The following is an 18,906-nucleotide window of genomic DNA, read 5'->3' on the forward strand; positions in this document are numbered from 1 at the left end:
AGAATTGAGTCTTTTTATTTTGCCTTGATTTTTATTGGTATATGAACATTACTGAATTTTTATATATATATATATATATATATATATATATTAATATATTTAAATTTTTGTTTAAAAAATATTGATAAGGTGTATATATATATATATATTTTTTTTTGTGTTGCTGTTGTCTTGCTTTCTATCGTTTTTTTTCCAATGAAATTGTAAATATTTTTTTTTGTAAATAAACGATATTTTGAGTAAGATCGTTCATAGAGTAAATGTGGTATTGTGGCGATTGCTGGAGTGAAAGTTATTTTTTTGTATTTTTAATTTTACTGGTAGATCACCACTTATCGAGGCCCAGGGACCATTCGAGGATAAGGTTTAAAGAGACTATCAGTTAGACAATGAGGATTGGAATCATTAAGTGAAATGGGCAGTTGCTTAAGAAGAATTGATTATCCAAGAGGACGAGTCAGCATTAGACTTGAAGATGACCATAGTGTAGGCATTTGGGAAGTACTCACGGTTTCTTGTTTCACAGAGGAGATGTTTTAGGAAAGAAACATTGGATTATTCAAACTACTGTGCTTATCTCTGAATAATCCAAATATCAATCCTCATCTAAAAAATTCAGAAACAGGAGAAAGAAACTGTGTTCATGAACATTCCAATTGGTATAGAGAGAGAGAGAAATAGCGCGAGAGAGAGAGAGAGACAGAAACAAGAGATAGCGCGCGTGCGAGAGAGCGAGAGAGAGAGACAGAAACAAGAGATAGCACGCGAGAGAGAGAGTGAGAGAGAGAGAGACAGAAACAAGAGATAGCACGCGAGAGAGAAAGAAACATAAACAAGAGATAGCGCGCGCGAGAGAGAGACAGAGACAAGAGATAGCGTGCGTGCGAGAGAGAGAGAGACAGAAACAAGAGATAGCGCGCGTGCGAGAGAGAGAGAGAGAGAGAGAGAAACAAGAGATAGCGCGCGTGCGAGAGAGAGAGAGAGAGAGACAGAAACAAGAGATAGCGCGCGTGCGAGAGAGAGAGAGAGAGAGACAGAAACAAGAGATAGCGCGCGTGCGAGAGAGAGAGAGACAGACAGAAACAAGAGATAGCACGCGAGAGAGAGAAACAGAAACAAGAGATAGCGCGCGCGAGAGAGAGACAGAAACAAGAGATAGCGCGCGTGCGAGAGAGAGAGAGACAGAAACAAGAGATAGCACGCGAGAGAGAGAGAGTGAGAGACAGAAACAAGAGATAGCGCGACAGAGAGAGAAAGCTAGAAAGAGCACGAGAGAAAGAGAAAGCTAAAAAGAGATAGCGAGAAAGAGTGGGCGAGGGCGAGAGAGATAATGAAAGAGAGAGAAATAGTGAGAGAGAGGATCTAATGATTTTTTGCTGTGGTTGTAGTCAGACGAGTTGTTGGTGTGAAATGATGAACAAATAAGCAAAGTGGAGTATCCATTTTGATATTACACTTCGTCTGCTCTGTCCCCTTTTCTCGTCAGTGAATGAGAAATCCTTCTAGATTGAGGCTATGTAAACATTTTTTTGTAACAATCTAGAGTGCTCCTTTTTGGGGCAGCTGGGTCTCCCCCCCCCCACACACACAATAAAAACCGACATTGTATTTAACTCTGCCCTCGTGGGGAGCCAATTAAACAGAGACAAATGATTGGAGGGGAAAAAAATTTTTGCACAGACAAATGAATAAATCTTTTCCTAATGAATTTGTAAAAAAAAAAAAAAAAAAAAAAAATTTTGTAAATAAAAGTGATTTTAAACTATTTTTCTGTGGGCTTATGAAACATGGACCCTTACAGCAGAATTAGAGAAGAGGATTCAGGTCTCAGAAATAAGATGCTACAGAAGACTGCGATGTACTTATCCAAGCCAAGCATGGAGGCCTCCCTACGCGTGTCTGCGTTGGAGTTTATTGCTTCATTGGCTACTTTTCTAAACCCAGCTACTTGGCCTTCGTATGCTTGCTAGCCTTGCATCGAAGGTCCTGCTTAGCTGATTCTTGACTTTCTGCAGACTCAGAACAAGAACTGGAGAACCTGATCAGACAACTAGACAGATCGTTCACAGCTTACAGCATGGAAATCAGTGCAAACAAAACAAAAAATACAATTGCGAATAGCTTAAGATGCCATGGCTGACAGAACAAGAGCAAGCTACCCCATAGAAAGGGTTCCATTTGAAATTCTGTACAGATTCCTCAGTTCGACAAGATGCACCTGAAATGGTTGGAGGTTGCACCAATTAAAACATGGTGATAACACTCAAATAATCAAAATCTAATTTATAAAACTCACTATGTCTGTCTGTCTTCATATTTTCAAACTTTATCTCTACTGAAACTAACAGTCGCAGAGCGGCACTAGGGGCCTCAAATGATTGGATTTTTTATAGACCGTTCTTTTATCAGTCTTTAGCCAGTTAAAATAGTTTTTAAGGGTTCAAAATTGAACAAATCGTTATACATTTTGTGCATACATCGTAGTTTATTTTTAATCAGTTCAAATGTGTGTCACATTAATATAGTGGTAACGTCACCAGCTTTGAATGCTACAGTTTTGCTTTCAGTTTCGATTCTAGCTGATGGCACCCAAATACTTTTTCGTTTTTACTTTTGAAATCATGACTATAATATATATGAAATCTGGACAAATTAAAATATCATATTTAAGCGTATTTTACGACGGGGCAAAGTCTAGGTTCCCCTCCCCCGCTAGTGGTTGATATTACGCTCAATTAAAATAATATGTAGCAGTGTGAGGAGAGGAGTACAGATGCGACACAAATAAACGTTTATTTATCTTAGTTTTTGTTTTGTTTTTTTACATTTCTTTCTTTTGTATTGAGTGGAACTGGGATGTAGTCAAATCAATACTTTTGTGCTATGTCTGCATGGTTAAAACAATAAATTGTTAACAGTTCGTTAGTTGCCATGATGGATTGTTATGTTTTACTTTCAAGTAACAATTCCCAGAGTTAAATTTGACACAATGCTGTCAAAATTCATGGCGCCCAAATACATTTTTTTTTTTTTACTTTTGAAATCACAGCTCTATAATAAACACAATATAACACAAATTGATTATCAATTCTCATCTAAAATAATTCAGAAACATGACTTTTGGACATCTTTTTTTTTTGATAGCTGAAAGAAAGTTTGTTTTTAGTTTTTTTGAGAAAGAGATAGTTTCTCTTGAAATATCAAATATATTTTTCACCATCTCAGATTCTATTAATAACAATTGAAACAGTATACGTGAAAAATTTACTTAAAAAAAGAAAACAGATAAATTTTTTGAAGAAAAATAATTTCTTCCAAAAATTTATGTTTTTTTAAAATAATTTCTTTCATTTCGTTTTTCACTATTCTGTTTTTTTTTCCTGCATTGCAAACACCTTATTAAATACAAACATTCTTATTTGCCAGCATTGTATTAAACAAACTAAGAGTTTTCAAAGCCAGTTCAAGTTTTTCAATTAAAAATAAAATCCAAAAATTAGTCTTTCCATTTGTTATATCTCCCACCACCTTTCTTTCATTATTTCCGTCTCTGGCTCAAATAGTATTAATACCTGTGGTGATATTTACTTTTGTTTTGGACGATTTCATTCTTTTCTTTTTTAGTTAGTTTTATTATTTTTAACTATCAATAAACAAAGAGAGATGGAAGCGAGATTGATAGAAAATCTCTAAAATAGGTATAAGTGGGATGATGGAGCTCAAACAACATACAGTGAGAGAGGATGAGAGTAATAGCCAGAAACTTAGTAAGAGATGAATGTGACCTAAAAGAATAAATTGCAAATGGTGTATAATTAATGATGTCTTGTTTGCCATTTTGAAAACAATATATAAAAAAAGAGAGGGTGGAGATAACTCAACAATAATTAAAACTTGTGAGATTTATGTTGTAAAACCTACGAATTTCTATCAATTGGTTCTTGCTGAAAAGGTTTCTGAATTCAAAAAAGATGCACCTAAATAAAGTCGGAGATTATACTGGTTAAAGTGTGAAAAAAATACCCAAGATGTGAACACCCAATCAAAATAATCCCAACACAAAACAATCTTATAAAATATTTATTTTTAAGATTCCACCTTAAAAAAAAAATAAATAAAATAATAATAATAATCACGTGATCGATTTTCTGATCAAAATATTGGATAGTTTTTCTAGATTTTTTTTAACAAAAAAATAGTGCTGAATGTGGTAAGGGAAATAACTTACCAATCTGCAAGAGGAGTTATCTTATCTTTAATTTCGTAATTTATATTCTATATAAATAAAACAGTTGATGTATGTATGTGTGTCTGTCTGTGTGTAAATATTTAACCGCTAAACTCTTAAACTACTTCTCACATAACACTGAAATTAACAAGAAATAATAATCATACACCAAAGATGGTTTATAACGATTAAAATATTTGTTTGGATGGATGAATAACTCGTATAGAAGTTGACAAGTTAAAATGTGAAATGCGAAATGTTCATGTCAACTTGCCGACATTTCTTTAGTTTGCGTATGCAAAAACTAATCATAGCTAAAAGTGATTTCATTTTATAACTTCTCATCTGTCTGCTAGGTTAGCTCAAATGGTAGCGAACACAGCTGGAGTGCTAAATGAGGGAACGCGGCTGGAGCACTAAAAGTTTTTGGTTTTGATTTTAGCTGATGATACTCAACTAGGTGTGTCAGAAATTTCGTGAAAAATAGTGAATAATTTCACCCCGTCTTTCCAAGCTTATAACTCCTCGAAAAATGTAATTCAAGCCCTAATTTATTTTTCAATTAAAGGAGCAAGGACCAAGGTTTCATTAAAAAAAAAAAAAAACATAAAAGCAAACGTGTTTTTTTTTTTAAAAAAGGTTTTAAACTTCGGATTTTACAGGTAAATTTCTAAAAAACACTACTTTTTTTTTTGTTTTAAATTTGAATATATTATTTATTGACCTTTTCTCTTCAATTTGTGATATATAATACTTTGGTGAGTAAATTAATTATTTACTTTTTAATAGACATTTCAAAATGGGGGGGGGCGTGAATTAAAAAAAAAAAACGTTTGTTCAAAATATTATATTCGGTTTATTGGAAAGAGCATAAAATTTCACATTGACCCTGAAAATATCGTAAAAATAGAATCAATAGAAAAATTTTTATAGAATTTTAAAGTTTAAAAATTGAGAAATATTGAGTTCGTAAAATTCATTACTGTTTAAAAAAAAAAAAAATATTTCTATTACTTTTAAATTTGAATTTCTTCATGTTGGTATGTCCAGGCAACAAAGAACACAGAAGAAATTCCAAAGGCAAGCAATTTTTTTTCTTTTAAACATAAACAATAATCATTAAGTTTATGCTTTGTCTTAGGAACAATGTCTGAATCTTTTTATTTTTTTTAGGGGTGTGCGTGTGGGGGGGTGTTGAAAAGAGTTGATGGTCATCCAATTTTGTTAAAAAACTGTTGGGCTATCCTATGCTAGACACACCCACTGAACTACCACATTTACTCTGTGGCTTGGTTTTAAATAGATGATCTTCAATTTGTTCTGAAAAGATTTTACTTGAAAAAAAAATTATTTTTAATTATCGTGGGAAGTTAAACAATGAGGAAAGAAATTATAAAAATTTTTCCAAGTTTACAAATTGAATAATTCTGTAAACTTAAAGCAAGTATTAATATTTTATTTTGTCGGCCGATGGAAGCAAACAGAGTTCTTTGTGCCATTACTGGCAGGATTTTCTCCATTGTCATTAATTCTCTCCTGAGAATGAATTATCACGACTGGAAGCTTTGGTGCTGGAATTGTACGTTGCATAAAATAAACAAACACATATTTTCATAAAAAATAGAAATTTATTGAGACATTGAAGGAGCACTTTAAAAACGTGAAACATTGAGCTGGCACGATCTGGACGTCTCTGATAGAGGTCCGATGTTAACTTTTTTGCGACCGTTTTGAATGGGTCCAACTTCCAGTTTTGATGACCATCACCAACTGATTGGATCCTAACTCCTTATGACCAATCCCCAATTTCAACTTTTTATAGTCGCCACTTACAAATTTGTTGTAAATTCTAATTTACAGAGTTTAAATTCAATTTCACACACACACACACACACACACACACATATATATAGGGAAATGTTAGAAGGCTATCACAACACAATTGCTTTGAAAGAGTTTTATTTACAAAAAAATAAAAATAAAATTATTATAGGAAGTTGGACAATGAGAAAAGAAATTATAAAATTTGTTTCAAGTTTACAAAGTGAATAATTCTGTAAACTTAAAGCAAGTATAAATATTAATATTTATTTGATAATTCTAAACAGATGAAAAAGTTCAATATTCAAGATATGAGAAATTGAATTTACAACAAATTTATTATTTATATACACACACACACACGCACGCACACACACACACACACGAGAACATGAACCACTACTGATAACATCAAATGGAAAGGTGACTGTGTTCTATGACAAAGATTTACAGGCGGGCAGATATATAAAAGACAAGGCCATCAAGCCAGACACTGTAATATGGAACAAGCCTGAAAAAAAACTGCACTCATTATTGATGTCACTGTCCCAAATGACTATGGCCTTAATAGAGTTGAATGGGAAAAATAACCAAGTATCAGGAACTCAAGAATAACTTAAAGATGACATGGTCTCTGAGAGAGATAGACATTATATCGGTTGTGATAGGAGCAACTGGCCTAGTGAAAAAGAATCTTAAGAAGTAACTGGAAACAATCCCTGGAAAACCAAGCTGTAATGAAATAGATTGCAGCCATAAAGGGAACAGTGTCTATTCTAGAAAGAGCCCTCGGATATAAATCCAAATTGTAATAAAATGAAGAGTTAACTCCCTTGGTCGCTTAAAAAATTACTCAAGTAAAATAAATAAAAAAAATGAGAAGAAAGTCGGAGGTTACATCGACCAAACGTTGTGCAAATAACACTCAAGATAAGAATTTTAGTGATGATTTCAAACAATACATATAAAATACATAACCTCAAAAGTATGGAGTTAACCTTTCTTTTTCTTAACTAAACACGGCAACTTACACACCTGAAGAAACAATTTCTCGAAGACCAAGCTGTAATGAAATACAGATTGCAGCAGAATGGGAAAAGATAACAAAGTGTCAGGACCTCAAGAATGATTTTAAAATGACATGGTCTCTGAAAGAGATAGACATTATACCGGTTGTGATAGGAGCAACTGGCCTGGGTGAAAAAGAATCTTAAGTACCTGGAAACAATCTCTGGAAGACCAAGCTGTAATAAAATACAGATTGCAGCCATAAAGGAAACAACATCTATTCTAAAAAGAGGCATTGGATATAAATCCCAATCTTAATGAAATCAAGTGTTAGCTCCAGAAGGAGTTAGCTCCCTTGATCTCATAAAATTAAAACATATAATTATATATACCGAGATGGATGCGAATGCTGGGGGGGGGGGGAGGGGGTCGACATATACCTGGGGGGGGGGGAACATTTAATGCAGATTAAAGTTGATTATTGATGATAGTAAGAAGGTGGAAAGTAGGGGGGGGGGTCGATATAAATGGGGGGAAGGGGGGGAAAGTGCAATTAATGCAGTATTTAGATTTTGTAAACGTTCTTATTAAGGATAATATATGTTGAGAAAAGAAAAAAGAGAAGGGGGGCAGGTTCAGATAATATAGATAGGTGGGTGGATTGAGGATGATTGTTGATGATAGTAAAGATGGGAATTATTAATTAATTAGACCAGGGGGAGGGGGAGTGCAATTAATGCGGTATTTACATTTTTTAGATGTTGTTATTAAGGATAATATATGTTGAGAGAAGAAGAGAAAAAAGAGAAGGGGGGGGCAGGTTCGGATAATATAGATAGGTAGGCGGATTGAGGATGATTATTGATGATAGTAAAGATATGTTTTAATTTTATGCAGATATCAATAACACCTCCAAAGGATCTAAAATCCGGCGTCCTCATAAAAAATACGTTGCCATGGTGACAATACTTACCAACTGCTACGGTGGCTACTGATCACTTACTCCCACTCCCTCTTACACAACAACAGATACCATGACGCAAAAAACCTCTACTCCCACTACTCCCCCTAAGTATTTTTTAAAAACTTTAACGTCTACTTTTCTTTCTTTCTTTCTTTTTTCAAACGTATCTAATAGAAGCTCTTTAGCGTCTTTTCACAACTGAAATTCTACTATAAAACCTCCTCACACTACCACACGACCTCCCTCTCTATTTAATATCCCCCCCTCCCAATAACTTTCTATCCATTTCAGTAAGTTTAAACTTCAGTCCACCTATAAATTCCAATAAAATTGGTACTCTACCTCATCCCCTGGGGTGAAAATCCAATGGAAACAGTAATGTAAATTTATTATGGGCTCAATAAAAAATTAAAAAATTATATACCGCTCTATTAATATATCGAGCACTTCTATCGGGTTTTTTTAACCTTATTTCCCTTGAAAAGAAATATATATATATATATATATATTATACATACACATATACTAGCAGGCCACCCAGCATTGCCTGGTCATAAAATATGCATAATATTATATTGTATAATAATAATAATAATAATAATAATAATAAAGACTAGTCTATATATTAATATGATAGCGTGTGTTCTTTTGTGTGTCACGCTTACATCCGGGTCGTTTAATTGTTACGTTCTTCTGTTTCTTGTCATAAATAATTTTATCAAGAATTCTTCATAAGTTTTGGTTTCGATTATGGCTGAAGGAACTCAAGTTATATATATATATATATATATATAACTATATATATATATATATATATATTAATGAAAACAAAGGGATGTAGTGTTTACCTGATATACACAATGGTAAAACTCAAACTAATATAAATAACAGTATTTATATAGAGAAAATGTATTCCCAATCGAATTAAAAAAACTCAATACACAATAGAGAGTAGAGCTTATTATAAAAAAAAGAAAATTAAACTGTAAGTTGAGCTTCACAATCAAAATTTATTGTTCGACTGAATACTCCAAAAAACAATTTACAAATTTGCTGATTTCTTTGTCCTCTGATGAGAAGAATAATAAGAATAGCATTCTTTGAAACTCCGCGGAATAAGGAGTTTGTAAATTGTTTTTTGGAGTATTTTTTGGATTATTCAGTCGAACAATAAATTTTGATTGTAAAGTTCAACTTACAGTTTTAATTTTTTTCTCATATATATATATATATATATATATATATATATATATATATTGATTTAGAAAGAGTTCTTTATGCCAAATTTCTAAAGCAAACAAGTGAACCATGCATGGTTCCCCGTGAGTGCACAGTGATCGAGGCATAAAAAAAAGTGAACAGTGGACGAGGCATAAAAAAAAAATTAGCCCCAAAAGTCCTCAGGGGACGTCAAATCCTGGTGAAAATGAACAAACGGTACAGTTTTAGGCCTTAACATATGTAAATTTGAGTTCTGCACCATGCAAATAAAGAAATGACTAAGTCCATCATTTGCCCCCCCTCCCCCTATTTAGCCCCAAAAGTCCCCAAGGCCTTAACATATTTTAATTTGAGTCCGGCACCATGCAAAACTGCTAAATAGACATACACAGAAAATTTTAGACAAATATGGTAAAATAGTCCCAAAAATGGAGTGTTTTTATTAGCCCTAAAAGAGCACCTGGGACACACCCAAGAGTTATTGCAAAGTATGGACAAACAAAATTATAGAAATCAGTTAGTTACAATACAGTTACAGTTAGTTTTATAGAAATCAGTTAGTTACAACTTTTCAGAAAGTTATATAAAAATCCAAGGTATCAATTTTTTTAATAAGCACAAAAGTGTCAATTTTGGTCATTTTTACCCAAAAGGCACCCCTGGGGGGGAGGGGGGGACCTGAGTTTTCCCGGAAAATCCATTGTTACTTTTTTTACTCATATCATGTTTAATGTTTGTGCAAAATTTCAAAAAATTCCAAGGTGTAGTTATTGAGAAGGGTGAATTTACAGGTCCACCCTCCTTTTGTTGGGGGACCAATATGGTATTGTAGTTGCTAATGCCTAACTGTGCACTGAACAAATACCATAATACTAAATTTGCTGCACATTATCGACAGCTTAGGCCAGCCAGTAGTTTCTGAGAAAAAATGGAATGGACAGACAAACAAACTAAGAGAAAAATAATATAGAAATTGCTAAGATTAGTAAGAAGCGTCGATCATTTTTCTTTAACACAAGAGATGTGGAGAAATAGAAACAAACATCAATAAAAAAAAATAAGGAGGTAAGGCCCTAGCGAGTTGGCAAAAAGTGAAGAAATTACATCTATGAGAGGCTCTATCAATTAAGCAGATATTTTTCTGAATTAAAAAAATTAGCTAACTCGCAGGTGTCACCGAGCTCTCACTCCAAAAGCAAACAAAAGTGTCACCACAAACCTGTTTTATTTTCTCTTCATTTTCTTCATGCATGTGGTTACGAAATTCTGAATTGATCTTTTGTCGGGCAGCTATTAAAAGAAAAAAGAAAGTGAAAAATGTTAACTTTAAACATTTTTTTAAAATCAAGCATGGCATTTCATGGGAATATATCGCAAACCAAAACAAAAGTTTGCAGTAAATGATGTTAGGTTAAAATTAATTTCTGATATTTAAATCTCGGTACTTGTTTAGTTTAATCAAGACATTAAAAAATTAAAATATTGAAAAAAAAAATATATATATTGTACGTACTCGTTATGGAATGAAGTTCTCATCAAAAAAAAATTTCACTTAATTTGATCAAGTAGTTTTTTTTCTTTCAAAGGAAATTCAAATTTTAATGAGTCTCGCAGCCATCTTGCCTGTTTCACGGCCGAGGAGGGGGGGATGCCTTTAAACGGAAAAGTGATTAACAAAGGATAAAATGAAAAAAAAAAAAGGGATTAAAAAAGGACAGATAAACACTATAAAATAAGTGAAAAAAAAAAAAAAAATTTATCTAGATATTTTTTTCTGCCCAAGTTTCAAAATAATCTCGTCAAATTTTGACAAACTTTAAGCGATGATGGAGTTATCTCCCTTGGCACCCCTCACTTCTTCCTATCCATGAAGTAGGTAAGATGGCTGCAAGATGATCGATCTCATTAAAATGTTTTGACTCTGTAAAAAAGAAACAAACTACTTGATCAAATTAAGTGAAAATTTTTTATGAGAACGTAATTCCAAAATGAGTACAGTACGTACAATATAGTTTTTTTTTTTCAATATTTTCATTTTTTTTTAATGTCTTGATTAAACCAAACAGCTACCTAAACTTTATTCGCAATACCATCGTTCAACCTTCACCTAGCAATCTCCATTTTTGAAAATTTCACTCTTTTGCACTGACTTTCCCTGGCTAAAACCCAAATATAAAGTTTCGCAGTTACCTAAACTTCATCCATAATATAACTTACGGTAAGATTTTCAAATTTCCTGTATTCGGTAGTTTAATTTTCTCTATACTTAAAAAAAAGATCCCCCATCTGGCATCAACTGAAATGAATGGCTCTCGTTTTGAGGAGACTTCATATTTTGACAAGCTTCTGGGCTTGACCTTTACTCCTGATCTGAAATGGAACACATACATCAAAAATGTTTGCTGCAAGGCTAAAATTAAAACATGAACAATAGCTATTACGTTACGCATGCATATTTGTTATACTGTCGTTCAACCTTCATCTGGCAAATTCCATTTTTAAAATTTTCACTCTTTTGCACCGATTTTCCCTGGTTAACATCCAAATATAAAGTTTTGCATGGAATCAAATACCTTATATATGAAGTTTCATGTCTGTGAACTAAAAACTGACAGAGGAGTTTGGTAGGCAAAATTTTTTAAACAAATATATATACACATACATAAATATATATAGAAAGAGGTTTGTGTTTACTATAATCTTTTTACACAAATATTACGCAAGTATAAATCACGCAGAATACCTGCATGAATATAATTGCACGTAATAGTTAACTAAAGATGATCATCCCATAAGAAAACCAAAAAAAAAGAAAAGAAAAAAAAAAAACTAATAGGAAATTAATTAAAATGAATGTTCAAAAGAATATGCAAATTAGTTAGATCTTTTGCAGATGAATGCAATTCCATGACCTATATATAACAAAGTTGTATTTTCTTTTTAAATAAATAGAAAAAAGGTTCTTGGCCTTCAGGCCAGGATCAAAGTGTAACAAACGACTTTATAAAATTTTATGTTTACAAAAAAAAACACACACACACACACACACGATATGATTTGGGAATCTTAGGATGACCACTGGCGTGCTTGAGGTATTGTGGTGAATAAGAACTTTAGCTAGGATGAAGCATAAACTAGCAAAGGTACAGGGGCGAGGATGACCATAGACACCTCCTCCCCAACTTTTGAGTGCCCTTGTGCCCAATTCTTTGTTTATTTCTGTTTTGTTAGTAAACTTTCAGGGTGAATAAAAAATATATAATTCAAAGTGTAGTATCTGTTCTGATGCTACACTTAATTTGTCCTTGGTCAATAGAGGGGAAACCCTCTATATGAAAGAATTAATATTTTTGGATACTGCCAGAGTGCTCCCTTTTTTTGCCCTTCTGTTAGGGGAGCTGCCCCCCCCCCTCCCACATTAAAAACGACCTTGTATCACATTTTGCTTTCATGGGGAAGCAAATAAATACCAATAAAAAGGGGGGGGGTTAATATGAATATCAATACACAGAAAAAAAAATATAGGAGTGTAGATAATATAAATATTCTGTGCATATATAACGTATAATATAAATATTATATATACATTTGTGTAGATATATAACGTATAATAAAAATATTATATATACATTTGTGTAGATATATAACGTATAATATAAATATTATATATACATTTGTGTAGATATATAACGTATAATATAAATATTATATATACATTTGTGTAGATATATAACGTATAATATAAATATTATATATACATTTGTGTAGATATATAACGTATAATATAAATATTATATATACATTTGTGTAGATATATAACGTATAATATAAATATTATATATACATTTGTGTAGATATATAACGTATAATATAAATATTATATATACATTTGTGTAGATATATAACGTATAATATAAATATTATATATACATTTGTGTGCATATATAACGTATAATATAAATATTATATATATATTCATGTGAGTATATAACATATAATATAAATATATATACATTCATCTGCTTATATAGCATATAATATAAATGTTATATATACATTAATGTTCTTATATAGGGTATAATATAAATATATACATTTGTGTGCATATATAACGTATAATATAAATATTATATATATATTCATGTGAGTATATAACATATAATATAAATATATATACATTCATCTGCTTATATAGCATATAATATGTTATATATACATTAATGTTCTTATATAGGGTATAATATAAATATTATATAAATTTCTGTGTATATATAACATAATATAAATGTATATACATTCGTGTGTAAATATTGCATATACATTTGTGTGAGTATATAATGTATACTATAAATATTTATTTTCGTGTGCATATACAATATAAATATTATATATATACATTTGTGTACGTATATAATATTTAATACTGATAGTAAAATTCTAAATGTTTATTTATGTGCGTGTGTGTATATATACTAATAAAACTTTCGAACGGATGCACCGAATTGAAAAATTCTTTTTTTCCCCTGAAAGATGTGAGTCTCTAGATTGTCCTTATCAATATATGGTTTGTAACAAACAACGCCGAGTCACATAAAAAAGCCCGAAATAAGGGTTCCGGGGCGTTTCATGCATTTCTCAAAAAAGTTACTTGCCCATGTAAACGAAATTTAGCACTGTCTGTATACAGTCGCAGTAACATCTCTCCGCATACGAATACGACGTGTGGCGCAATGGACAACACGTCTGACTATAGATCAGAAGATTCCACGTTCAAATCGTGGCAAGTTTGTAATAATTTTAACCATCATTTTATCCAACGATTACTCATTATCCTTACCCTTAGCGTATTTTTGTTTTTTCAGTGATTTTGTTTTGTGCATATGGGAATTTCCCATACTCTGAGTTCACAAGGTAAGCGTTGATAGTAAGACGATGTTGAGTGCACTTGATGTTGAGTGTACTCGATTTTGTGTTTGACTTGGCATTGTGTGTGCCGATGTGGCATAGCTGCTAGTATTTGATATAAATATTATATATACATTCGTTTGCATGTATAATGTAAATATTATATATACACTCGTGTGACTTACACCACTGCATTGTTTTTCTAGTGAGATCGTGTATATAGCGGCATATTTATAGAATTTGGCCAGTTATCACACTGACACTAAGATTTAAATGCCAAATTCATCTTCACATTCGAAGACCAATAGCTTTCTAATATATTTACATTGTATACGATTTAAATCTAACTTGCTTTCCTAATGTGCTATGTATCATATTAAGAAGATTCAATGTGTTAACTGTTGAAATGAATTCCATATAAATAAAGTTGCACTTGCATGTACCTTTTGTTTTTCTAATGTTTAGATCAATTTTATTGAAAAAACAAAGGGGGGGGGGGCAGCTTTACCCGGTTATAAAATATGCTTAAATACGATATTTTAATTTGTTGATATTTCATATATATATTATTTTAGAGTCATGATTTCAAAAATAAAAAAATAAGTATTTGGGTGCCATTAGTTAGAATCGAACCCAAAAGTGTAGCATTCAAAGCTAGTGACGTTACCACTTTACCAACGTGAAACGCATATGAACTGATTAAAAATAAACTAAGATGAATGTACAAAATGTACAATGATTTTCTACAATTGTTACCCCTTTTTTACACTTTAAAAACTATTTTAACCGGATAAAGACCCATAAAAGATCCAATCATTTGAGGCACTAGCGTTGCTCTGCAATTCTTACTTTCGGAAGAGATAGAGTTTGAAAATATGGAGACAGACAGACAGGCAGACATATAGCATTTTATATATATTAGATTATCGCTTCTATTGTGATTAATTTTCATTTACCATAATATGAAAAAACATTTGCAAGAATTTTCTTGTGCAAAGCTTGCAATTTTCTGAAAACTGTTTTTTTTCACATGATTATTCTTATAAACTGTCAGATGATCAGGTAATTATCGGTAATGTGAGTTTTCTAAGATAATTGTTCAAAATGGTTAAAAATGTCTTCGTAAGAATTTTTTGTTTTGTGTACGTTTTACATAAAAATAAGAATCACAATAGCTAATGAACAAATTCCTAGAAATGAAGACACAGGTAACTTTAAATAAACAAAAGCATATATATATATATATATATATAAGTTATAAAATATATATGGCGATTAAGCTACACTGAATATTCCGCGTTTCATCCACTCTAGGACTCTTCAGGCTTATGCGCATTAGCCTGAAGAGTCCTAGAGTGGATGAAACGCGGAATATTCAGTGTAGCTTAATCGCCAAATATATATTATAACTTACTAACTAGCTCTACCTACATATTGAGCACGTTTGAAGTAAATACTTAAAGTTTACGCATAAATTTATACTCTCATATATTAATTTTATGTGAATAAATTAAGTAGTTGGAAATATTTTTTTGAATTAATTTTCTTTTCGATAATTTAATCCTTAACATAGAATGAAATTTTCTATGAACACTAACAGCTAAGTATTAATCGCTAAAAAAGATTAGAGTTACCTCCCTTGCAACACTTTTTATACCGATTTGTAAACATTGAATGGAATTTTTTATGAACAATAACAGCTAAGTATTAATAGCTAAAAAAGATAAGAGTTACCTCCCTTGCAACACTTTTATACTGATTATAAACTTTATCTCCAGTCAGACTTCAAATGTAGAATATCTCTCGGCCCGTTATAGGCATTAACATGGCTCGAATACAAAATAAACTTGCTGAGATGACAAATCGAATTCACAGTATTTTTTTTTTTTTTTTTTTATAGGTACTTGTTTAGTTTAATCAAGACATTAAACAATGAAAATATTGAAAAAAAAAAAAAAAATGGAATTAAGTTCTCATAAAAAAATTTGGTGCTAATGCAGAGTGATCCGCGCTATTTTTTAAATCGTATTTCCACGTTTAATTAAAGTCTTATGATATGTTTTTTTTTATTCAATTGTAAGGTTAAAGTATAGAATAGGTACAAAACATCTTCCCCTCCCCATGTTAAGAATGGCTTTTTAAATAATAACGTTATTATTTCAGCACGGATCACTCTCTGTATGAGTACCAAAAATTTCACTCAATTTGACCAAGTAGTTTTTAATTTTACAGAGGAAAATCAAATTATGAGATCCATCATATTCCGCTAACGTGCCTATTTTACAGAGCGCTAAGGGAGATAACTCCAATCACCATTTAAAGTTTGTCAAAATTTGACGAAATTATTTTGTAAACATGGGTAGAAAAAATATCTAGATTTTATTTTTTTTTCACTTATTTTACAGTGTTTATCTGTCCTTTTTTTAATCCATTTTATTTTCATTTTGTCGTTTGTTAATCTTTTTGTCGTTTCTCGTCAAGGTAAAAAACAAGATGGCAGGATACGATCGATCTCATTAAAATTTGATTTTCTGTTGTAAAAAAAAAAACAACAAAAAACTACTTGATCAAATTAAGTGAAATTTTTTTTTTTTTTCAATATTTTCATTTTTTAAGTACCCTTTTTACTACTTTTAATAAAAAAAATCTCCTCCATTCTCAAAATACAAGAAAAAAGTATAAAGAAATTTTCGAAATATCATTGGAGTAATTCTTATAAACAAAGAAAATGGTAAATTTGAGTAAACAAAGGCAAATGACCATTTCAATGTGGGATTATTTTTTTTAAGATAATTTATATATTTAATCGTGGCTATTGTTTTAAAATTCTCTTTCAGAATGAAATCCTCTAAGAGCAATAACTGAAATGTTAGAAGCTAAAACATATCCGTTGACCGATTGTAAACCTTTCCTCCAGTATGAGATATCAAATATTAGATTTCTAGGTATGTAATAGCTCAAACACAAAATAAACTTGCCTAGATTACAAATAAAAATCAAATTTTTTCTTTTTACTAGTTTTAATTAAAAAAAAAAAAAATCTCCACTGTAGTTTCATATTTGAAATACAAGAAAAAAAGTATAGAGAAAATTTTTTTAAATGTCAAGGAAAGATAACTTCTTGCTAAGTGATTAGAGTTACCTCCCTTGCAACACTTATTTATACAATACAGTGGAACCCCGGGATTCGGCATTAATCCGTTCGAGGCTTGGGATCGTAAGGTGAAATCGCCGTATGGCAGGGCCTAAGCAAAATTTTATACAATACATGTTAAAAATTAGTAACAAAATACAGTACAGTATATGATACACATGTATATATCCCTAATAACAAGAAATATCGGTTAAAGTCAGCTAACGGAGAGGGGAATTCAAGACAAAAAGTTTTTTTTTTTTTTTTATTCACAGATTTAAAAAAAAAAAAAATTACCTTCCAATGCAAAAGCATCGTTATTGAAGATCAGCTTTCGAGTTCGGTGAAGCTTCCGGAAGGATGTCAAAATCTAATGTAAAGAAAAAAAAAAAAAGTTAATTAAAAATAATTAAATAAAAAATAAATTAAAATATAAAGAAAAATAATTAAATAAAAAATATGTAATGAAAATGAAAAAAATTATTAAAAAATAAATAAATAAAAATAAGAAAAAAATTTAAAGTTTAAATAAAAATAAAAACATTAAAAATTAAAAAAATAATATCCTATGTATGTAATCCTCCATCTTTACAAAGCCACAATTCATCCACGCATAGAATATTGTACTGCAACTGGGCTGGGGGATCTACCACTACTGTTATATTATGCCGGGTTGCCTTGCTGATAGTTGATTTAGGAAATCGACTTACTATTATTGAAAAAATAAAATGTTAGATAATGAACATTATTATTATTTTGTAACTTACGTAGAAAAAGGTGTACAAAGAGAATGTTTTGAAACAAAGGAATGTTTAGTAAAATATTTAACTTAGAACAAAGAGACCCTAAAATTTGACCTTGAAGGGAATGTAGGTTTCCAAACAGCAGAGAAAAAATGACTAAATCAAGTATTGGAAACGTGTTTGGAAGTCATGTGTCAGGTCATGGAAGTCAATGATGTAATAGGATCTGTTAGTTTAGATATATATATATGAGTTAGTTACAGAGCCAAAGGGAGTGCAGGACAATAGTCCAAAGGAAAGACGTCAAGGAGAGACAGTGGTTTGGTTGAGTCCCTAGGACTAGGTGGAGTAGACTAAGACCATCATGCAATTTTCAATCGACAGTGAGAAACAGCAAGAAATATACACACTTGATCATATACACAAAATTTCATGGACATTACACCCTCCCACTATGTAACACTAGTCTCTCGTTCTTAGTTCAAAAAAGAGTTTCAAATCTAATAGGTCTTTTGCATTATTGACCAAGCTCCAACTTCTTTCTCATCATCGTAATATTGCATCCCTTGTTTTCATTGTCATATATCTGTAATGTGACTGTTACTTTTAACTGTTGTTACATTTCAAACCTCTTGGACCCACACATTGTCTGGTACCGTCGCAAAGAAACAAACCAGAAATTAGGAAAGAAATAAAAATCCAACCCAGCATTTTTTTTTTTAAATTGCAAATGAAATGCGTTCATTCTGTGATTCTTCCAAAAAACAACACATTTTGTTATCTTTCAAAAGTCTTTTTGTACACACATGTTTTACAATACTGTGCTTTCTCTCTCCTCGTCACCTGACGCTAGCCTTAGCCAGCGCTTTCTCGCCCTCGACTT

The 18,906-nt window shown here is 31.5% G+C and overlaps 1 protein-coding gene across 1 annotated transcript in view; it reads right to left on the minus strand.

Annotated features, from left to right (window-relative positions):
- LOC145267072 (complex III assembly factor LYRM7-like) overlaps nucleotides 1-18,906 on the minus strand; it is a 38,911-nt gene that overhangs the window by 10,380 nt on the left and 9,625 nt on the right. Inside the window, exons 2-3 of the mRNA XM_080123032.1 lie at nucleotides 17,578-17,650; nucleotides 10,462-10,532 (exon numbers count right to left, since the gene is read on the minus strand). Of these exons, the coding sequence (XP_079979158.1) occupies nucleotides 10,462-10,532; nucleotides 17,578-17,650 (144 nt within the window). The remainder of the gene's footprint in view (nucleotides 1-10,461; nucleotides 10,533-17,577; nucleotides 17,651-18,906) is intronic.

This window comes from Euprymna scolopes, chromosome 42, assembly GCF_053919585.1.
Source record: "Euprymna scolopes isolate OS-2025 chromosome 42, ASM5391958v1, whole genome shotgun sequence".
Classification (NCBI taxonomy): Eukaryota; Metazoa; Mollusca; class Cephalopoda; order Sepiida; family Sepiolidae; genus Euprymna; species Euprymna scolopes.